General features: G+C 56.3%; 1 protein-coding gene across 3 annotated transcripts in view; it reads left to right on the plus strand.

Moving 5' to 3' along the window:
* CCDC88C (coiled-coil domain containing 88C) overlaps positions 1-22914 on the plus strand; it is a 133008-nt gene that overhangs the window by 66765 nt on the left and 43329 nt on the right. For all 3 annotated transcript variants that reach the window (XM_066273235.1, XM_066273237.1, XM_066273236.1), the window contains 8 exons: positions 5520-5578; positions 6732-6815; positions 9172-9312; positions 9731-9915; positions 10641-10722; positions 11050-11208; positions 19189-19335; positions 20038-20182. In XM_066273235.1, coding sequence (XP_066129332.1) covers positions 5520-5578; positions 6732-6815; positions 9172-9312; positions 9731-9915; positions 10641-10722; positions 11050-11208; positions 19189-19335; positions 20038-20182 — 1002 coding nt within the window. The remainder of the gene's footprint in view (positions 1-5519; positions 5579-6731; positions 6816-9171; positions 9313-9730; positions 9916-10640; positions 10723-11049; positions 11209-19188; positions 19336-20037; positions 20183-22914) is intronic.

Genomic DNA, 22914 nt, shown 5'->3' on the forward strand with positions numbered 1-22914 from the left:
GGGCCGTGTTCAATGCAGTGCTATTTTCAAATCAGTGAGACAGCCCCAGAAATCATCCTTATGCAATGACTGGTTTTTAAATACGAGACCAGGGAAAGCACAGTCAGTGGTTGGCTCTCACCTGAGTCAGAAGAAAGCAGAATGTAGAATTATTGAGAAAACAAAATATAAGCGAGCAGCTTTTCAGTTAACATTGCCCGCAGGTTCTGTGGCTTTAAGCAAAACTGTGTATAAACAAAACCATGTTTACCTCGGACAAGTTGATAGAATCAGGAATTAGGTTCCTACAGCGTCTTACCACCGTGCTAATGAAATGATGTTGAATGAAACGACATTTGAGGACCTGCCATCTCCCTATGAAAATGGAATATTCCCATCCCAGCAAGGACGGAAACACACACTGCTCTCTTGGACCTTACCGGGGTCCTGATGATGACAGTCCCACTGCTCATTCAGCCCCGGGACCCTGGTGAGACCCTGCACTGCCGCCCGAGGAGGAATCTAAACAAGGCAGAGAGCCCTGCTGTGCAGAGGGGAGTGTGAACGGGTAATCACAGTTCTAAGAGGAGGCCGTGGTGAAGAGTTAGGGAACGCAGCACCCGGGACCACACCTTGGTTCTGTAACTCAGTCTGAGCCCCTTTCATGTTTGTCAAAGGGAGATTTTTTTTGCCTTTTGGGGATTAAACCCAACAGTAGCATGTTGTATTTAAGTGCAGTGATGGTCTGTTGGGGCAGACGACATGGGGGAAGGGCAGAATTGACTCCTGAATGGGGTTAGTCCTTCTGGGTGTGAGGCCTAAGCCCTCAGCCGCACTGGCGACGTGCAGGTCCCGGGCCTCCGGACCATTGTTTCTCTCTGACCCCGTCTCTGCAGACCAGCCCCGTGTCTCAGACCTCAGCACAGCGGAGTGTGTGCACGGTGGGGCAGGGGGCGCTCCCTCTCAAAAAGGGCTGTTTGGCTGCCATCACGTCACCTAAGTCCCCACCTTCGTACCTGAACGATCAGTTACAGACAACAGGATGTGTTTCCCCTCTCCAGAGACCAGGAAGTGCGAGCATTCAAATGGCTGCATCTTAGAGAATCAGAGAGTAGAGTCCAAAAGGGCCCCGGGGACCGGGGACCAGGCAGGGTGGATAGGTTTGGTTTCATGGGCGTGGCGGTGGCTGGAGAGGACTGTGTTCAGAAGGACGCGGGGCCTCATTCCAGGCTCAGTACGACAGTTGTTGTGATTGACGGGCCCTGTCTGCCATGGACTCGAGACGGGAAGTCGGGGACTTTTCCAGCCCTAATGTAGTCAGTCCAACCTGTACCGTGATCCGACTACACATCTGTTACCCATGTTGACCCTTCCAGCACATGCGATACCAGGTGGTTTCCCTTCTGTCCTGGGATCTGCTGGCTGCAAACATCTGGTAGATCAACATATCTGTATTCGATTTCTGCTGAGACACTGGGCCGAGTGGCTCTGTGTCGGGACTCCAGGAAGCAGGTCGTGAAGGCAGTAAAGTTCTTAGATTCAGCTGTTAGCTCAGGCTGTTGTGGGGTTCCCCCGGAGGCTGTGGGTAGATGTGGAGGGTGTCTGATGTTTCTTCACCTTCCCCCACCCATGGTGACTCATTCTGTGCAGAAATCCACGTAGCTTCCTGCCCCGTCCCCTGTTCCTCACTCTGAAACCCAACTCTAGTAAGCTTAACCACAAAGCCTTTAATGATTTGGTAAATGCCATGTTCTCTAACCCCTGGGCCTTTGCATGTGCTTTTCGCTGTACCTGGAATGCTCTTGCTCACCTACCTCCCAAATCTTTCCTCTTCGTCCTTGGGTCTCAGCTCTGAGGTCATTTCCTTTAAGGAGCCTTGACTGAGTCTTGCTGCAGACTAGATGTCCCTCCTCTGGGTTCCTTAGCATTTTTCAGCCTTTTTTTTTTTTTTTTTTTTTTTTTTAATTGCTGATGTTCGTAGTCTGAGCTCAGAGGACCGTGTTGATTATGGCGACGCGCTCAGCACCCAGGACACACGAGTGCCAGGGAAGGGAGTTGTCTATAGGCTCGTTTCTCCTTTGCCTGCTTCACTGTGACACTGAGCCAGTCTCGCTGGCAGGGACCCAGTAGAGAGTCTTCTGTATGTTTTATAACTATTCAGAACTCACAATCTGGTAGATTTATGAAAATAGCAATAGTTGTGGGGGTTTTTGGTGTTTTTTTTTTTTTTTTATTCCTGAAATCCTGAGAGAAACTAGGCATCAGACTCCCGTGAGAAATGAGGGAACTTCTGCTTCTCTCCCTCTTTTTCTATCCTCTCTTCTCCTCCTCTCTCTCTCTTCTCCTTTCTCCCTCCTTTCTCTCCCCTCTTTCTCCTTTTTCCCTCTCTCTCCCTCTCCCTCCCTTTCTCCCTCCCTTTTTCCCTTTCTCTCTCCCCCTCCCTCTCTCTCTCTCCCCTCCCCCCTCTCTCTCCCTCTGTCCCTCTCCCTCCCTCCTTCTCCCTCCTTCTCTCCCTTCCTCTCTCGCTCTATCTCTCTCACATAAGTTTCATAAAAGTCTATGTAGGGGTAAAAATCACAGGATGCATTGTTATAGGTGAATGTTTTTATTCACTGACCCTGGTGAGAACAAGCATAGGACTGCTTCACCTACGTCAGGGCAGAGGTTGCCTGACCAGTGGTGGGACCTCTGACCTGGGACAACTAAGGTCCCAGGTTTGAAACCCCCAGGTCACCGGCTTGAGCAAGGGGTCACTGGCTCGACTGCAGTCCCCCAGTCAAGGCACGTATGAGAAGCAGTCAGTGACCTACTAAAGTGCTACAACTACAGGTTGATGCTTCTCATTTCCTGTCTCTGTCTTCTCTTGCTAAAAAAAAAAAAAAAGGCAGAAGTAAATTTCCTGGCACCCTGTTTATCACCCGGAAGTTTATTTTAAATAACTTATTCCATGAAGATTTTTCTAAAGTTATTTCTCTACGTTTCAAACCTTTTCCCCCTCTGTTACAAAAGGTAACCACTTTTCTAACAGTGGTCTGGATCAGATTTAGTTTTTTCTTGATGCCTAATGGGTGTGAAGGAGCAAACGAATGAATGGATGGATGGATGGCTCGTGGTTGTCACTGTGTGTCAGTGCAGGTGCTGAGGGAGCAGAGCCCTTTGCTCTTTCACTGAACAGCCTCAGACTGTCATTTTGAGCGTGTGTGTGTGTGCGTGTGCACGCACATGCGTGCAGGGTCTCGATCTCCTTGCTTACACTTTTGCTCCTAGCAGTGCTGTTCCCCAACAAGCCTGTCCAGTGCTTGTTTCCACTTCTAAGGCCGTTTACTTTTGCTGTGGCTGGGAAAATGGTCATCAGATCCGTTTGAATTATTCGAAAGCATGAGACAATTAGATCCTTGGGGGCCTCTGCTGTGAACAGAGTACATAAAGATGTTCTGTGTGAACTCTGCCTTCCGTCTGGGCTGCTCCGAGCCCGCCAAACGCTCCCTCCCGTGCGCCAGCTCTCTGCTGGTGACAGCACCACGTACGGCCTGTGAGAGGTGATCGCTGTGGGAAGAGGAGCTGGCGATGGCCGGCCGGGGGAGGGGGCTGTACCTGGAATGGGCGCCAAGGGCTTACGAGAGGCGCTTGCTGGTCCTCTGGGGACTAATGATGGGGAGGGGAGGGGAGGATGGTCACACGGGCCGGGCGGCAGCACTGTGGCCAGGAGAGATTTTGGTGAGAGTGATCGGAGGCTTTTAATGCTCGTGGGCATTTCCTTTCCTTTTCATCAAAACTAAGACTGTGACTGATCCGCTCAGCGTCACCAGAGAGGTGAGTCAGGGTGGTGGTCTTGTTAACTAGAGCCTCTGGGGCCACCTAAAAGGCCTCACGTGGAAAACAAAATCCATAGAAGTCTTTGAGGGTTCTTCCATGTCAAACGCTGAGGAAGTCCTGCACTTAGTCACGAGAAGAAGGGTTTGACCGTAGGAGTGTGACCTACAACGCCCCGCCTTATCACACGTGTCCTTAAGAGTGGAGTCTGAAGGGTCCACAGGGACCCTGTGATCTGGCCCCCACCGCTCCCGCCCACCTTCAGGCTGAGAGACGGCAGGGAGGGTGTCGGTTAGGTCAGCGAATGTCCAGGCCCCCCAGGTCTGAGACGCAACCATGGTGTCATCACTTCAGGAAAGGTGTTTTTTAGCTATTTCTCAGCTGAGAGGTATCAGGACGAGGCTCCGCGTTGCTCCATACACACCTTACACCCGAGGACCCACAGTGAATCAGCACTAATTCTTGGGACATGAGTTTGTTTTTTACCCATTTTAGCACAGTATAAGTAGATGTTGGTACATCTATCAAGAAAACGATGCTATTTCTAGCATGTTCCTTCTCCCCGAAATAGAACAGGATATAATGAGAAAGACAGAAAACCATAGAATTTTTTTTTTACCCAGAAACTACTCTGCACATTACCCAGGCCAGCTGCCCCCATTTCAGAGATGTGGAAACTGAGGCTGGGGACAGCGTACAGCTTGTCAAGGCCGTACTGCTCCTGGTAACCAACCAGGTCTAGGGCCCCATATTCGGACTCTGTTTATTTAAGTGGTTGGGACTCTTCCACACGTGAAGATGCATTCACTCTCAAGCATAATCGAACAGACAGTGTCAAATGATTTTTTGGCCCGATTGTCAGAGCGGAGAAGGAGCGGTAAGACAGAGTCAGTCTGGGGTCCGAGGAAATAGGGCTTACTTACCAGGATGTCGGTTGTGAGAGGGTAAGATGCCAAAGCCTTTCTGCCGCACAGTTTGGCAATAGGAAAAGCTTGAAAGGTGAGTTTCTCCTAGAGAATTCAATAAGGCTGTGCATGAAGCACTAGCCACAGAGAGGCTCGTTAGCGTCATTTAGGTTAAAACATCGAAAAACGGAGCCTCCGGAAGGGGGGTGGATGGAGCACGTTTGTGGCCTTCGTGCAAAGTGAGGATGAGACCATCACAGATGATGCGGATGCGTTGTCTGGGGTTTGCTTTGGAATACTCCAGCCAGACCCTGAAACGGAAACGGGCAGGAGGAGGGAGATGGAATAGAAGAGCCGGTGCTGATAACCCGAAGGTGGGCGACGAGTCTGGGGGCTGTGGCCTGCTGGAACCGTTGCGTGACGAAAAGGTCACGTTGCCATATGCGCAGTCTTAATTTTGCGTCGACTCTGTTTCCTGTGGAGATGGTTCTCTGCTGCTGGACTCTGCTTCCCACCGACACTAACGAGGAGATGCCGACGTTGATGTTCGCTGATTACCACGGGAGGACGTTTGTGATGTGTTTTGAATGGGAGAGGACCACACATAGTTACGTACAGAACTCCTCATTTGGTTTACGTAGTGGATGAACCCGTTCGTAACAAACAGATGGCGAGTGTATGTGCACCTACCTGGAAAATCACTGGGGAGAGAGGATTTTCTTTCAGCGTATCTGATTTTTCCCCCTATAGCAGACCAGTGTGTCACTGGTGAGATTTCATAAACAGTTGAGCCTAACTCAGGGTGTTGCTCTTTTGATCTAGGGAAGAGCATGGAGGAAATCAGGAAGGTGCTGCTGCTGGTGCTGGGCTGCGCTGTGCAGGTAGGTGGGGGCGGCGAGGGCCCGCGCTCAGGCGTGTTGCGTTTGTGTTCATGGTGATAACACTCCCCGTTAGTGAGGTAGGGGCGAAGCTGCTTCCAGCCCAACATGACAGGTCGCTGGGCTTCTGAGAGGAGGGACCGCCAATTAGGCAGAAGCCGTTTCTGGTACCAGGCCACCTTTGTCAAGAAGCAGATGGGGATCCCCTCTGGCGGGGGCACCATTAGCAAATTGTCCGCAGTATAAGGACGACTAGAGCACAGATCAGCAGACTGTTACAGCCTGTGGGCGGGGTCTGGCCCACTACCTATCGGTGTGAATACCTTTTGTGAGAACAGAGCCCCACTCATTTCTTCACATGTCACCTCTGGCTGCTCTCCCACCCTGTGGCAGAGCCGAGACCGCATGGCCGGCACAAAGGTGTTTTTACCATCCGGCGCTTTGCAGATGAAGTTTGCCAGTCCCTGGACTAAACCAGGGGTTATTTTTTTTTCCTTAAGTGAGAAGCAGGGAGGCAGAGAGACAGACTCCTACATCTGCCCCAACTGGGACCCACCAGGCAAACCCCCCTACCGGGTGCTGTTCTGCCCATCTGGGGCTGTTGTTCCATTGCTAGGCAACCAAGCTATTTTTAGTGCTGAAGCAAGGCCATGGAGCCATCCTTAGTGCCCGGGGCCAACTTGCTCCAACCGAGCCATGGCTATGGGAGGGGAAGAGATAGAGAAGGGAGGGGAGAGAGGGGTGGAGAAGCATATGGTTGCTTCTCCTGTGTGTCCTGACCGGGAACTGAACCCAGGATATACATATGCCAGGCTGATGCTCTACTACTGAGCCACCTGGCCAGGGCCTGGGTTCTTGATCTTGTCTTAAGAGTTCCCTGGAGAGCGTGTTGAAGGTGCCAGTTTCTGTGTTTCACTTCCAGTGTTTTCAGCCTGATAGGGTTTTTAAGAATAAGCACCCCGACGACAGCGTGTCATCGGTGGTCAGAGCACGTTCTACAGCAGCCTCAGTCTGAGGGAGGACAGATTCTCGGTTATGAAGGAGGAAGCCGGGGCCGGGGTGGGCGGTTCGTTTGGAAACTGTTTCTGTGGCGGCAGTGGCCTCAGATCGCCTCCCTCGTGGAACGCTTCTCACTAACACGTGTTGCCCTCCGCAGTGTGAGAGGAAAGAGGAGTTTATTGAGAGAATCAAGCAGCTGGACATTGAGACCCAAGCCGGGATTGTGGCCCACATCCAGGAGGTAGGTGTGGGGAGTGGGGATGGCTTTACGGTGCTCAACCGGGGACCGCTGCTCCCATGGCAACCTGGGGTCAGGCTCTGCCCACCAGCGAAAAGCTTCAAGTCTACATCATTCATTAGTGATTTTACTAATTTTAGGTTTCAGACACCGCAGACAAATTGAATCTGTTTGGGAAGCTAGCCATCAGCATGCTAAAATAAAATGGGGGTAAAAATGTAAAAAACCACTTTTTTAAAAAAAGACACCTCAATGAAGTCTTCTTTTGTCTCCTCTTTTTGCCTAATATGGACTCAGACTATTTTTAAACACTGTCAAGTGGTTTGGGTTCAGAATTTGATTTACAGGCCCTGAAAATGTATTCTGGCAAATGTCACCCTGCTTCACACGGTTGATCTTTACGGAGAAAGATCCTCCGTTTCTGTCGGTGACACAGCAGAGAAGCAAGCTGCTACCGCTCGGGAAGTTTAAAAACCAGCCCGTCCCAGAAGGGCTGTTCCCAGAGACTCTGCCGGTGGGCTGGGTCGGGAGGGCTCTGCCCTGATGATGCCCCTCTGCCATCGCCCTGGGCGGAGGTGGCAACATCAGAGAGGTGGTTTCCCTGGAAACCAGGCCTGTGGGCAAGCGTCTACCTGGGAATTGACTTCGCTGCCACCCACCCCCGCCCTCCCTGCGGAAGCAGCACTGGACGCTCTCATCATCCTAGGAGATGTGGTTCAGCCTTCTGTCTCGCTGGACAGACGAGATGAAGGCCGGGAAGGACGGGAGCAGGAGCCCAGGAGCGGGTGTGGGTCTGGCAGGGGCAGCTGAACCCAGAGCTCCCCGCGCCAGCGCCGGGGCAGGCAGGCTGGTGGGTTCCCCGGGCCCCAGGCCACCTGGGCTGGTGGGGTCTGAGTCAGCACGGGAGTCAGGAGACGGAGGTGGCTTGGTGCTGTGGAGGGCCCAGCGAAGCCGGCGTCGGAGGAAGTCGTATTGTTGTCAGTGTCCTTAGCCGTTGGTGTCAGTGAGTGGCCACCTGTTCACTGAAGGACTGTGCTGCCTTTCCTCGCCTGCCGTGTGTCTTGAAAACGGGTGTGTCTGGGCTCTGGCCCCTTTGCCTCTCACTGTCTTTCCTGCTCAGCCAGCAGGATGTTTAAGATGAAAGATGGGCAGAAGGCAGCCCGAAAAGCCCCAAGTGATTCTCAGTTTCAGTGGCTGGAGGTGGGGGCTGGGTTTCGGAATTAGTGAGGCGCTTCTCAGACACTCGGGTGCCCGGGCTCCACGGGAGACCCACCGAGTCAGGATCGGGGGAGGAGCCTCCAGTCCAGTCCCCAAAGGGGACTGGGTGGTGTCCCCGAGTCCCCTTTACAGACAGAAGAGGCCTTTCCCAGGCGCTGGTGTGGAGTAGGCCTGGAGCCCCACCTCTGAGCCCCTGCCCCGTGCCTGTGGGGTGCCCTGGGCCGTGGACCGTGGGCGCTGGCTGCGCTTCCCGCCTTCTCCGAGACCAGCCGAATCCAGCTTTTCCTGTGGGGTGGGGAGAGGTACGGAACTGGCTGTCGTTTGAGAAAATGAAAGGCCCCGTTTTTTTGTTGGTGGTGTTTTTTTGGGTTATTTATTGTTGTTGTTTTAAGTTATGTACTTCCCTTAACTCCTCCGGAAAATTTAAGGACTTCCTTTTTGGCGTGCCTCACGGGGTGGTTTTCTGTTAGTTTTCCCCTTTCGAGTTCCGAGTCACCGATACTCTCTTCCCAGACTGAGAAGGCCGGAACTTGACACGGATCTCTGGCCCCCTCTGGCTGGCCTGGGGGGGTGGTCGGGTGTGGAGGTGAGGTGGGCATCGGCCCCTTCTGGGGAGTTGGGGTGAGGAGGTGAGGTTGGCAGTGTTGATGGAGAGGCTGCCTGGTGGGATTCCGCTCCCACCCGGCGGCAAGGGGCAAACCAGGTGGTCCTCCGTGGCCCGGGGGTGAGAGCTACGGGCTTACCTGCAAAATGTTTTAGCTTATGAAATACTTCCCAAAATATAACAAGACTGTTAGGTACCCTGCATTCCGACAGCAGAGTGTTAATGTTTTGCCATATTCGCATGAGATTTTATAGGAAACCAGAGGCTGTACCTCTCCTCGGCTCCCACCCCCAGGGCTCACCTCCATTGTGGCATAAGTGGGTGGTGCTCCTCGAGAAATACCTGAGGGCTGTCTGGGGAACACCCATGTTGTCAGGAGCGCAGTGTCCCCTTGGAACCAGTGCTGAAAGCAGAAGTGGTCAGAGCCCGGCCGCAGGGAGTGCGCCACGCTGGGCGCGGGGGTTAAAGGGTCAGGGAAGTGGGTCGGCGGCGGGAGGTCTGCCTGGGCTCTGCAGCACCTCGTGTGTGTGCCCTCAGGTGACCCACAACCAGGAGAACGTGTTCGACCTGCAGTGGCTGGAGGTCCCGGACGTGGCCCCTGAGGAGCTGGAGGCCCTGTCGAGGAGCATGGTCCTCCACCTCCGGAGGCTCATCGACGAGCGGGATGAGTGCACGGAGGTGTGTGTGCAGGTGGCCCGACTGCCCCCCCCCTTCCCGGGGGACAGGGCCTGGGGCCCCAGGTTCCTGCCTGCCTCTTCCTCTGAAGCCTGCTCGCCCCCCTGGCCCTCCTGGTCCAGTTTCTATGGAGGGTGGGACGTGGGCATTTCCCTGCCGTGAATGGTCAGCTCCAGACACCGGTGTGAGGCTGGAAGTTGGACTTGGGAACCCAGCTCCATTCGCAGGCTCCTTTCTGTCTCCCTGAATGTGTCATCGCTTTTTACAAACTTACACCACTTTTTCCCACCTCCCTCCCTCCTGGTCCCCTGTCTCAGCCGACACTCTCTTCCCCTCTCCCGGTCACTCTTCACGGGTCTGAGTGCAGGCACTGCGCGGGGCACAGAAGCGCGCGGTGAGACCCCCTCTCTGCCCCCTGCAGCTGATCGTGGACCTCACGCAGGAGCGAGACTACCTCCAGGCCCAGCAGCCGCCCAGCCCCCTCCAGTCCTCCAGCGCCGATTCTACACCCAGCCCGACCAGCAGCCTCTCCAGCGAGGACCGGCAGCACCTGGCCGTGGAGCTGGCGGACACCAAGGCCAGGCTGCGCCGCGTCCGGCAGGAGCTGTGAGTCCTCTAGGGATCCCCTGATTTTTCTGCCCTTGTGCCGTGTGTCACAGACACATCTCTAGCACATGGGGTTCATGGCGATGCCACGCAGCAAGCAGGCGAGCTCTGACTTGGGCCCCGGAGTCAGCTGGGTTTGGCTCCGAGCTTAGTCCCTCTTTGACCGTGGACTGGTCCACCCCGTCCCCGGGCCTACGCACAGGGTTCTGCTGGGTCTTTGGGGCTCCTGCCAGCCCAGACATTACAGACTGGACAGAAGCAACCTGCTGCCCACCCTCAGGCCCAGTGTGGGCCCCAGTGACCGCACGCTGGTGTGTGTCTTCTTCAGGAGGGAGGATGTGTCTCACCCCATCTGGTGAGCCTGTTTCCCCGCTTGCTGCAGCTGCTGATGTCACTTTGCCTGTCATCTCAGGAGTGCCCGCCTTCACCTCCCCGCCAGTGGGCTCTCTGCCTACCTAGCTGTGGAGTGGTGTGGCTCGTGGGGTCTCCTTCCCTGTCCCACACCCTCCGAGGAAAACTCTGGTGGGTGTAGTTTGGAGCAGGGATCGAAAACTTACAAGTGCCGTTTGAGTCAGGAGCGTTTCTGCAAGCCCCGCATGCAGGCTCCCTTGTGCCCAAAAGTCGGGGCCCCTCGCCTTCCCCCTGTGGTCTCCCAAGGCGGCGGCGGGTGGCTTTCCGGGTGCTTCTGAGGAGGCCCTCCCCATGCGTCCTGTCGTCGCCCCCAGGGAGGAGAAGACGGAGCAGCTTGCGGACACCAGGCATGAGGTGGATCAGCTGGTCCTGGAGCTGCAGAAAGTCAAGCAGGAGGTGAGCGGGCCCTGTCTTGTATACAGGGGTTGGGGGCCAGGCTGCCCCGGTAACTGGCCCGAGGTTCAGGAATGCAACCCCAGGGGCCCTCCCAGCCCAGGCCTGTGTTTTCTTCCTGCTCAAAGCAGCGCCTCCTGAGAGCCAGCTGTCCCGAGACTGGGGAGAACGTGTTTTAGTGATGGCCTGGGGGACCCCCGCCCCGTGGCTTGCACACGGAGCTGCTTGGCCCCGAGGAATTGGCTTCTCGTGGGACTGCAGGGACTTAGTTCTCTCGTCCCCACCCCGGAGGGAGCCCTGAGCGAGGTCCCGTCTTTGCCCGCCTCCCAGAACATCCAGCTGGCGGCCGACGCCCGGTCCGCTCGTGCCTACCGGGACGAGCTGGACTCCCTGCGGGAGAAGGCGAACCGCGTGGAGCGGCTGGAGATGGAGCTGGGGCGTTGCCGGGAGAAGCTGCACGACGTGGACTTCTACAAGGCCCGCATGGAGGTGCGCGGGGCGGCCGCGGGCACTCCCTGTGCTGGAGCAGGGCAGAGAGCCCCGAGACCCCACACCTCCGCCGTCTGCCACCCCCCAAGGGCTCCCTCTTGCAGGGGAAGGGCTGTGGTTGGGAATAGGGTTGAAGGGCCCCGCGTCCTTGTAAGGTTTTTCTTTCTCCTACTTCATGCCACGGCGACACCCTTCTATTCACAAAGCTTTTTGTTGTTGTTTTTAAGACTTCTTGCCATTTCTGTGGCTAAGTCTTACCAGGATTGTTTTCCCATCTATAAAATAGAGATAATTGTACTATGTCATGAGGTTTTCTTAGGATGAAAGAGGTAAAATGCCAGGTATTTGGCCAAGCCCTATATGAAGCCCTCAGTGGTGGAGCCAGCTCTTGTTACCATGGTTATGGGTCCGTGCAGGGGAGGATCTGAGGGTTAAGGGGGGATGGAGGCCAAGACCCAGGTGGAGTCCCAGAAGCTTTGACCGCTCACCCCAGCTGCTTCACGTCAACAGCGGGTTCTAGACCCTCTTATCTGAGGATTTGGGGATTTTGCCCCCATTCCAGTCCTGGAGTGTGGAGGCCGTTTTAGTGAGCTGGGTTTCACCAGGGTGTCGGCTCATACCGAGTGGGCCGTTTGATGGTAAGAAATCGTCCCCGGTGCCAGCGAGGACACTTTTCAGAGGACTGAACACAGGTCTGGGGAGCGTGGCCGTCCCTCTCCACGCTGAGCTGCTGGCGACGGGTGCGCTTGGGGCAGGCTGTTTGCCCGGAGACCTCGACTCGCTCTCCTGCTGCAGACGGGCCCTGGGCCGGGCGAGGCGGGCTGGGGGTGGCAGCGGTCCAGGCTTGTTCCTCCAACTTGCTCAGGGGGTGTCTGCTCCCCCAGGATGTAAGTGACACACTCGCCGGCCCCCTGGGTGCTGTGCACAAGCAGCCTGGCCCGAGCTGGGGTGGGGGTGGCAGACAGCTCCTGGCTCAGTCCTGGCAACGGTCCGCTGGCCCAGCCGATGGTGGAAGGCATGTCTCCCGCAGGGGCAGGCTCTGAGCATCTCCTCACTTGCTGGAAACGCCACAGTTGGGAGAGCAGGGACAGTCAGTCACGGGCAAGTTCCCCCGGACTGCTGCCTCAACAGCCCTCTCCCCACGTCCCCTGCACACCAGGCCCTGGTGCAGCCCCCAAACAGGACCACAGATGGAGGTGGCTCCCACATCTCACCCCGACACTCTGTCCCATGGCCGGGGGGCAGGTGTCAGAGTTCAGTCTCTGTCTCCATGTTCATTCTGGCCTCGTCCAAGCAGCCTGGCTCAGTCACACAGATGCAGTGACTTAGCGCCTGCGTGGTATCACGCCCTGCACCAGGAGCCGGGGGCTGACACCAAACAAGGCTGGCTCCCTGCCTTCAGGGAGCTTCTGGACTTTCGGGGGTTTCACATGGGAGCCCTTTTTCATGTTCTCGAGTTTCATGCGTCTGGATGATAACAGCAATATTTCCCGTGCCGAAGACTGGTTTTCACAGTGACGTTACCGTGAAATCAGTACTGCCTGAAATTTTGCGTTAGTGTAATGAATTACAAGAGGAGCAATGTGGTCTGTGGCGTCCAGGCCACGAGGGAGGATGGGCCACGCGGTCCTGAGGGTCCCATGGTATCAGGACCCAGAGGACAGTGCACCTGCACGCCTCCGTAGGTTGCAGTAGTTACAGCCGCCCTGCAAACCGTCGTCAGCCCTGCCAGGCCAGGCTGCCTGTGCGCACCTCGGGCCCCGGGGGGGGGGGGGGCAGGACAGGGTCTCATTCGCCTACATGCCTGCACGTCAAGCAAAACTCTGCCTCTCAGCAACGGACAGACTTGCAGTCTGGGGAGAGGGACGGGAAGAATCGTGAGGTTTGGTCCCCGGAATGGTGACGTGTTGGGTGTGATGGGCAGTGGAGCGGAGGGGCATGCTCGTCACGCTCGTCACGCTCGTGCTGGCTCCCGTTGGTGGGCACCCACCGCGCAGGGGACAGTCCTGGGCATGAGGGGAGTGACAGATGGCCCAGGCGCCCTCCCTGAGAGCCTGTCCAGTGTCAGCACTGAAGGCACATAAAAGGGAGAGGGTGTCAGGGCCACGTGGGAGGAAAAGATAAGGGCCTGGGGTTCAGGGCAGGGGCAGGGTTAATTTTAGTTAGAAAAATATGGAACACAGATTTCCTTGTTTGGTTTTTAAACTTCTGGCAGCTTCTGTGGGGCTGCTAGTCTGGTTGACATAAGGGTTAAAACAACAAGAGGAGAGAGGCCTGGGCATCCCTGGCACAGTGGGAGTTGGGGTGGGGTGAGTTGGCACCGGGTGGTCCTTGACTTCCCTCTGCAAACAGTTGTCTCACCTCCCTCCTCTGCACTGCCGGGGGACCGAGGACACAGGCAGACCGGGATCGGCCGGGAGGTTCCTCCTGTCCCGTGCATTGTCATTGGCTGCCGTTCCCCACAGCAGTGGGCAACGTGCCGTGTGCGTCCTGAGCAGGGTGAGGGCCGGGTGGTCTTGTCTCTGCCCCCGGAGGGAGGTGCCGCTTCCTAGGCAGTGCTCGTTTCAGGAGGCGGAGGAGGCCGAGCAGGGCCCAGTCGCAGCTGTCACGCCACGTGCTGAGTGTTGAACAAGCCTTGTTCCCGTCCGTGAAAGGAGTGGTGCTCTGGGGGTCTCTGCGTCCCTTGCGCCCTGGTATCGTGTGGCATGGTTACGAGCACATTTCTAGTGAGCTTACTGTAGCGAGCCCCTGTGCCCGGAGACGGGGCCTCCGGGGCCTGATCCGTGCAGGGAGGGATAGGGCGGGTGGTTGGCAAGGCAGTTAGCAGCTCGGTTAATGATTGGTCCGGGGGTCTGGTACACACCCACCCTAAAGAAATCCCCGCAGTGCCCAGTTCAGGAGGGCTTGGTCCGCCCTGAATATCCGGGCCTGAGAGATGGGGCCCTAGCTGGACTCACCCTCCGGCCAAGGCACAGCCGCTCATCTGCACCCTGGGGTCCGGCTGCTAAACCCTTGTCTGTCATCCCCAGTAGGAGAAGGTCCTCAAGACACGTTGATTTGAGTCTAGTCTTTAGGATGCTCAAGCTGTTCCCACCTGCACTTTCTGCCCAGTCCTCTGCGAGCCTGTCTGAAGGAAGGGAAGACCTGTGTCCTTCATTTCCCGGGTCCTCCATCCCCGGGCATTCTGCTGACCCTGCACCTCCACTCCGCTGCAGCCGTGCCTGAGCATCGGCCCAGGTCCGGCGAGCACGTCCAGCCACCCTCGCCTGCCCTCTCTGTGGCCTGGACACCTGCACCCACCTCCTCATCGAGCCGCCCTCCTCTTGTGCCTGAGTTCCCGAGCTGGCCTTCCCGGGCCCACTCCCGGTCAGCTTGGTGTGCCCACCACAGCTCCCTCTGGGCTTTCTCCGTGGCATCTGCCCCACCCCCACCCCTGCTTTAGCCGCTTTAGCTAACAGACCAACAGGTCCCAAATCCTAACCTTCAGGCTGGCTGTCTCCTGCCTTCCAGGTCTCGGTCCATCCGGAGAATCCATGTCTAAACCCACTGTCTCCCTCCCCCAAGCCTGCTGCTCTGTCTCTAGGCTGCAGTCACCACCCACCCACCCAGCTACTCAACCCAGAGCCGGTTAACCTTGATTCTTCTTCCTTTCTCCCCGCTCCACCCACTGGGGTCCCAGGTGCTCCCCGTCCTCCAGGGCCCCGTCCCCGTCTGCCAGCAGGTGTTTGAAGAGTGAGTGGGGCTGCAGGGCTGCCCCTCTCTTTGTTTGCTCGTACTATCCAGTGGCTGCCCAGGGTCACAGTATTATTACTCCAGAACAAACCCCCCCACCTCAGATACCTGAACTGGCCCTTCTGTCTGTCTCTCTCTCTTCGCATCCGCTGTCCTGCTGCCAGAGTGGCCCTTCTAAGCTCGTCGGGGCACCTCTCCGCGGCTCTTAGGATAAAACCCACACTCTGCCCTTGTCTGGCGCTCACCCACCTCTGGTCCCCAGTGGAACTCTGCTCCAGCTAAACCCACCTCCCGTCAGGTCCCCCGGAGTCCTCTGCGGTCTCCTCGGCCCAGCCCGCCTCCCCCAGCGGGTCCCGAGGAGGGGTGGGTGGGTCAAGTCCTACAGGCCTCGTCCCCTAGCCTCCTGCTCCACATTTCCTGTTAACCCGTCACCTTCAGGCAGTGTCACCACGTGGCATTGTCATGATTCCGGCAACTCCTTGAAGACAGTCTGTGTTTTCCTGACCCTGAGTTTGGGTCCTCGGTGCCCAGCCCATGTGTAGCTCGGGGATGGGCAGACTACAGCTGTCCGGGGGTGAAATCCGGCCCCCCGTCAGTTCTTAAAGATTCATTGGAACCCAGCTACACCCGTTCATTCACATGTCGTCTGGCTGCATCTGCTACCCCTGCGGAGTAGAGTAGTAACAGACTCGTGACCCGAAGAGCGGAAGGTTTTACTCTGGTTCTTTTTTCATTTTTCTGAAGCTGGAAACAGGGAGAGACAGTCAGACAGACTCCCGCATGCGCCCGACCGGGATCCACCCGGCACGCCCACCATGGGGCGATGCTCTGCCCATCCTGGGCGTCGCCATGTTGCGACCAGAGCCACTCTAGCACCTGGGGCAGTGGCCAAGGAGCCATCCCCAGCGCCCGGGCCATCTTTGCTCCAATGGAGCCTTGGCTGCGGGAGGGGAAGAGAGAGACAGAGAGGAAAGCGCGGCGGAGGGGTGGAGAAGCAAATGGGCGCTTCTCCTGTGTGCCCTGGCCGGGAATCGAACCCGGGTCCTCCGCACGCTAGGCCGACGCTCTACCGCTGAGCCAACCGGCCAGGGCTACTCTGGTTCTTTAAAGACCCGGGGTCTGGCCCATGTCTGTGCGCAGTGAGGTCTTTAAAAGGAGCAGAGTGACCGTGACGATGGAGTGTCTCCCACCGCGGGGACTGTGCGGGGCTCCAGCTGCGTCCTGGCTTGTCGACCTCCTCGTGGCCCCGCGAGGCTCAGCGGCCCCTGGGCCACTCGCCCTCGGAGGAGAAAGCTGAGGGGGGATGGTTTGCTCAGCGTCACAGCTGGCGAGGAGGTAGACCTGACATTGAACTGACATTGAAACACGTCTGACTGCCCCCAGGACCTTGGCCTTGCCGAGGAAGAGGGAAAATGTGGGTGGGGGTCCTCGTGGGGGGCCCAGCCTCCAGCAGATCATGTTGGCCCTTAAGTTCACGGAACTTAACTGACTGCTTCGAACACCTCGATCCTGCATTCCCACTTGGGACTTCGTGTTTCTCTGTTTCTTAACAATGTTGACGGCACCTAGGTAGAATTCAGTGCACTGAGAAGTAAGAGCTGCTGTTTGGTGTGTGGTTCAGTCCACCCCCAGGAGGATCCCCATGGACCTCAGGTCACGTGAAGTTTAAAAAACAGGCTGGTCTTCCAGGAGGTTTAACCGACTGCAGCGAGCCTGGTGAGCAGGTGGAGTTTCGTGAGCGGCAATCTTCCCTGGGTGGGTGGGAAGTCTGCCCGCCCTGAGTCGAGTGACCCAGAGACAGGACGTGATGGGGACAGGCAGCCAGGCTGCTCGCTGGGCTCAGGAACTGGGCACGGTGCACTTCCTGCGCCTTATCACGTCAGATCTCCCCGTGTTCGTGCTCGTGGCGGGAAGGAGAGACCCACGATTGAGGGACTTGGCCTCACTTGGGGTCCCTTAGCTAATCGTGCACATGCGAGTTGGAGCCCGTCAGCCCGTGTACCCAGTTGTCACTCCCGGTCACCGTGGCAGCTCTTGGGCCACTTGGGGACCGGCCGTCAGACCTGGCCTTTGACTTCCTAAACATGGCCCCTCAGCTGTTCGCTGGGCTAGGTCATGCCTTTAAATAGGCTCCCGGTTCAGTTGGGGCCAGGGCCTCGGGAGGCTGGCTGCCTGCGGGCAGCTGCCAGGGGGCGGCTCCGCCCTCCTCCAGGCCGAGCCCTTTGCCGAGGACTCGGGCATGGCTTCGGGGGGTTTGGTCTCTTGCTTCCGCGGTGGGGGTGTGCAAGGCAAATTGAGCTGTTTCTGCTGCCTAATACACGGGGAAGGTTGATGCCACCAGAGGGCGGAGACCTGTTTGAGGAGTGGCTGGAAATCATTTTGTTCTGCGCTGCGTTCTGCTCTGGACGCTGCCCAGCGCGACCTGTCTCCAGGTCCTTCGGGGCCACCTCCCATGCCGCTCCCATTTTCCCTCGTGGCGTGATTCAGCCACCTGGTGTTACTGACCACTTCCAGGAGGCCCACAAGAACAGAACTGGAACGGTCCTGCCCTGCAGACTTCACAGCCTGGGGGAGGAGGACAGGCCAGCTGTGTTTGCCTTGTAGAGTGCCCAGGGCACTCCGGGAGCCCAAGTGCCTGACTCAGTGGGTGGGACAGAGTGGAGTTGCAGACACATCTCAGGGGGGCAACTTTGGCTGGGTTTTGAAGGCTGAGTAGGAGTCGTCGTGAGACTGGGGCAGGCTGTGCTGTGACACTCGGGGCCTGAGAGTGTGGTTATCCTGGGGAGCACTGGTGGGCAGACTAACTGGAACACAAGGTGAAGATGGTGGGGGCAGTGGCCAGAGCGGGAAAGCTGGGCCTTCTTCCTGCTTGAAACCCCGCTCAGTGCTCTGGTTCACATCACTGATACCAGTTTGGAGTTGGGGTCTCTGACCCACACGGGCTCTGTGAGGGTGGGTTGCAGGCGGCTGAAGACAGTGGAGAAAACACAGGTCTGGAGCTCTCCGGCCTGAGTTCAAGCCCCAACTCCACCCCTCACGGGCTTTGTGACTATGGCTCACTCTTTAATTTACCCAAGTCAACCTCTTCATGTGTAGGAAGGGACTGTTTCTGCCTCCCTCTCGGGGCTGTTGTGAAGAATGCCTGAGTCAGGGGCAGTGAGTGCCTAGTGCAGGGCCGGGGATATGGGGAGAGACGGCGGCCAGATGAATCCTGATTCTCAATGACCAAACCCTCCCCGGCCGCCAGGCTTTGAACCGCGCCTGCTGCCAGCACACTGCATGGTTTCTGCTCCACTAAGACCCTTAGACGCCGGCCCACGCAGGGAAACTGAACACGTGATGGATAAGCGGGAGCTACCGGCCCACACTCAGTTGTTAGAAGCCGTGAGTGGGGCAGGCCTTGGAAAACCGCCCACCCAGGGAAGCAGACATTCCCGCGTGTGCGTGTTCGCAGACTGTGCAGGCGGTCAGGGGGGACTCAGTCGCCCTGAGATACCGAGTGTTCCTGGACAACTCGGGGAGGAGGGGGGAGTCCAGCAGACACCTCGCCCACCAGGGGCCAGCCATTGCGTTCCACACCCAGCGTGTGCCTGCACACAGTAGGCCCACAGCACTCGTTTGTTGTGTCTTGCACACTCCTCATTTCCAGGAAACTGCAGAGAAATGTTTTTTTCCACGAGAACGGGTCTAAAATGTTCAAATGGAAGTTTATCCGAATAGCCATTTTTGTCCAGGACCCAGATCAGTAAAACAGACGTTGGCTTGAGAGGCCTAGACTCCGCCCTCAAACCCAGGGCAGACTCTTAGCCTCACCCCTTCCTCGCTGAGGAACCGGGGGCTCAGCAAAGCCCCCTCCGTGTCAGCAGGTTCACTCGTCCCGCCAGACACGTCGGATGTGTCAAACCCTTGCACGGCACAGCGGCATCGTCGACCCCGAGGAAGTGTCTTCTTCCCGGATTGAAATAGCTTCTGGTTCGAGGCTGTGTTCTGTAGAGAGAGTCTGTTTGGCTGATGTGTTCTGTAGAGAGAGTCTGTTTGGCTGATGTGTTCTGTAGAGAGAGCCTGTCTGGCCTGGCCTCCCAGAAACGGTGCGGGCGCTGAGCAGTGGAGACAGAACTCCCCGCGGCAGCACTTCTATCGCTGGGTCACTGGGGTGGCTCCAGATGTCTGGGAGAACGCCGTCTTCACGGACCAGGTGCCTTAATCTGATGGCTCTCATGCGTGTGTGTGTGTGTGTTTGCTGACCAGGAGCTGAGAGAAGATAACATCATCTTAATTGAAACAAAGTCCATGCTGGAGGAGCAGCTGACGGCCTCCCGGGCCCGGGGCGACAAAGTCCACGAGCTGGAGAAGGAGAACTTGCAGCTGAAGTCGAAGCTTCACGACCTGGAACTGGTATTACGGGCGTGGCCGGCACGTGTGAGACAGCCTAGGACGGCATCAGGGTCAGGCCGTGCCCTTCCCTGATTCAGGGTCAGGCCGTGCCCTTCCCTGATTCAGGGTCAGGCCGTGCCCTTCCCTGATTCTCGGCGTCTGGGTTGTGGCTGCTGCCAGCGTGGGGACCCGCTGACGGCAGGGTGTCACTTGCTGAGCTCAGCGGCTTGAGTGGGCCACCGCTTAGCGCCCGCAGAACCGATAAGCCTTGACTGCTGTCTTGCTTTTCTGAGAGGATGGGTGTGTGTGAGCGGCTGTCACAAGAAGGGTCTTTGCTGACATTTATGGGAAGGGTTGAGCTGTGATTTGTAAGTCTGTCCGGCCTGTCCCAGGCGTGTCAGGCCTGCTGAGAGGCCACGAAGCTGCCTGTCCCTGCATTGCTTGCTTTAAAGCCCTGTGCTGAGCATCAGCTTATCCAGATGCTACTCAGAGACCTCAGGCCTCCTCACCACCTGGGTCTCTGGGTCAGCCTGTCGTTGAGCGGTTGTAACTCTCACGGCTGGGCCGTGTCGGAGTCGTTTCCGTGCAGCTGTGGTTTTGGAAGTGAGCAGGTGCATGGGGGCCCCTCACCCTGCAGGAATGAGGATAGACGCGTGGGGGCTGGGGCCTGTCTGGGGGGTGCCCCGGGCCGTGTCCTCACCGCTCCCCTCTTCGTGCACTTAGGACCGGGATGCGGACAAGAAGCGCATCGAGGAGCTGCTGGAAGAGAACATGGTCCTTGAGATTGCACAGAAGCAGAGCATGAACGAGTCTGCCCACCTGGGCTGGGAGCTGGAGCAGCTGTCCAAGAACACAGACCTGTCAGACGGTAGGCAGCTGCCCGGGGCCTGGGGTCCGGCCTGGCTGTGCCTCTCCCTCAGCCGGGAGCCGAGCCCTGGGCCCTGACTCGTACGTGGCAGCCTGGCCTCACCCCGATTAAGCAGGGTTTCTGTCAAGGGCTGCTGGGAACAGTTGCACTGCTGTTCTCCCCAAGGAGAACGTGAAGGGCCTGGCGGCCTTGATGTCAGGACATGAGCTTACAAACCCAGTGTTGCCAGGCCTCCCAGTTCCCATATGGACCGGCCCAGGAGCTTCCAGATTACAGCACGCCGGCTCCCGGAGGCCGTCTTAGCTCTGTCCAAGGATGATTGAAAGCTCTGGATGGCAGGAGCTGCCCCCCGTGGTCACTGATCCCCAGTATAATAGACCCTGGGCATTATTTCCTCCATTCATTTGCATAATTGGGCAAGATGGATGCAGTCTGTGCACTGCCTCCCGGGGTGGGGGCCCTTTCCTCTCCCTCCGGTGTCTGCACCCCTGCCCAGCGCCTGAGAGGAGGTGTGGCGTTGGCCTGGGGAAGGCTGGTGGGGCAGCCGTCAGCTGGGCCGCAGGAAGCCCGGCACGGGCAAACCGAGCCAGTTCCTGTGTTCAGAAAAGGCGCACGTGCACCTGAGAGTGCTGGTTAACGTTGACTGAGAACCTGACGCGTGCAGGAGAGCTTCCGGCTGGCAGGGGGAGGGTGTTGCTTTTTTCAACGCTGATAAACATTCCCGAGCATAATGAAGAGGCTGTCGAAAGCAGTGGGATGTTTCTTCTCCTCCAGGGTTCCCATCCGTTCCCAACCGGAAATCAGTTCACTGAACTGTTGGTCTGTGTGAGAAGTTGGTTCTCTCTGTGGTTGGGTGGCAGGGTGGCAGGGTGTCAGGGTGTCAGGGCAGGGATCCGCGGGGATTCCCAGGTGCTCTGGGCCGGCGGGTTCATCGGGGAGGACCACTGCCCCCTGGTGGAACACAGAAGTGGTGCAGGCTGGTTAGGTCCGGCTCAGACCAAGAGTTGCTTCTGTGAGAGACCAGGGTGGCTGGATGGGTTGGACCGCCTCCCTGATTCAGACCCGTCAATGTAGTGAGTCATTCCTGGTGTTCCCATCCCCACTGCTTAGCTGGCCGGTCATGAACAAAAGCATGAGCATACTTTTGCGTGGATAGATGGTGATTGCTTGCGTCCGAAGGACCTGGCTTCAAGTTCCGGCACCTCTACTTGTAGGCTAGGTGACCACTTTTAAACCTCAGTGTTTTTGTTTGTAAAATGGGGGTAACGAAACTGCCTCACAGAATTGCTGTGTGTACCTGGTGAGAGGAGACAGTGACTGAAGCATCACACAGGGCCTGGCCCACGGGGCCCCGATAAAGGGTGGTTGTTCTTGTCACCCTTGTCTTCTTAAAAGATATTTCATTACTCTGGTTCTTGGTGTGCTGGGGAGCGTAGCACCCCCTAAGGAACTGTCGGTTGTTTCCCTAATGAGCTGTTGTGTCATCACAGTAGTCTCTGAGGCCCTGGCTTTTTACGGAAGAGGAAACTGAGGCTTATAGTCAGTTCCATTGTTGAACTTGGAGAACCTTCAAAATTCTTTCCCGTGAATGCAGAACCTTGGTGTGAGGTAATGAAAAGTCTAGTTGTAGAGGGCGGTGATTCTTGCAGAACAAAGGGAATGTACCTCATGCCACAGAGCTTTACCCTTAAAAGTGGTTAAAATGGTAAAATCTGCCTGACCTGTGGTGGCGCAGTGGATAAAGTGTTGACCTGGAAATGCTGAGGTCACCGGTTCAAAACCCTGGGCTTGCCTGGTCAAGGCACATATGGAAGTTGATGCTTCCAGCTCCTCCCCCCCCCTTCTCTCTCTCTGTCTCTCTCTCCTCTCTAAGATGAACAAATGAAACGGTAAAATCTATGTTGTGTGCATTTCACCACACCTTTGAAGTGATCTTTAAAAATTTTGTTATTTATTTTAGCAAGAGAGGAGGGGGAAGAGAGAGCATGAGAGAGAGACATTAATTCATTCCTGTATGTGCCTCAATCAGGGATTGAACCAGCAGCCTCTGCACTTCAGGACGATGCTCTAACCATCCAGATAAGCTATCTGGCCAGAGCTTAAATGCTTTTTTTTGTTTGTTTTTGGGGGGTTTTTCTTGTTTGTTTTTTAAGTGAATGCTATAAAGATACCATCCAACGGATCACAGCTGTGAATTAGTGGAGTTGTCAGTGAGTGTTGTTTGTAGCCTTGTTAGGATGAAGCCCTTCACACGTGTTCGTTTGTTGAGAGCATGTGTGCGCACCTGTGTGGTCAGCGCTGGGATAGGGTCAGGGCCACGGGCAGTTTGTCCACCCCACTGCCGCGCTGCCTGTTCTTGGGGTCTCTAGGCCAGTGGTTCTCAAACTTTTTGAAGTCGGGGCGCATGTAAAATCTTACAAATAATTGTAGGCGCACTATATACAAATTTCTGAGAAATATGTTATAATAATTAAGTCATATGTTAAAAAATATAAAGTCCAATCGTGCTTTTATGGTAATTAAAATAAATATGACAAAATTAAATTTATTCTGACATTAAAAAACATTTTTGTTATATTTTTTGAGTTATGCTTTTTAGAATTTATAAAAAAGAGAGGTTTAAAACTAAAAAAAAAAGATAAAAAATTATCTTTTTATACATATAGATATATTCTTAGTAAGATTTAGTAAAGTCGGCAGGTCCTGGCACGGATGTGTTAAGCTTTTTCATT

This window comes from Saccopteryx bilineata, chromosome 4 (assembly GCF_036850765.1).
Source record: "Saccopteryx bilineata isolate mSacBil1 chromosome 4, mSacBil1_pri_phased_curated, whole genome shotgun sequence".
NCBI classification, from domain to species: Eukaryota; Metazoa; Chordata; class Mammalia; order Chiroptera; family Emballonuridae; genus Saccopteryx; species Saccopteryx bilineata.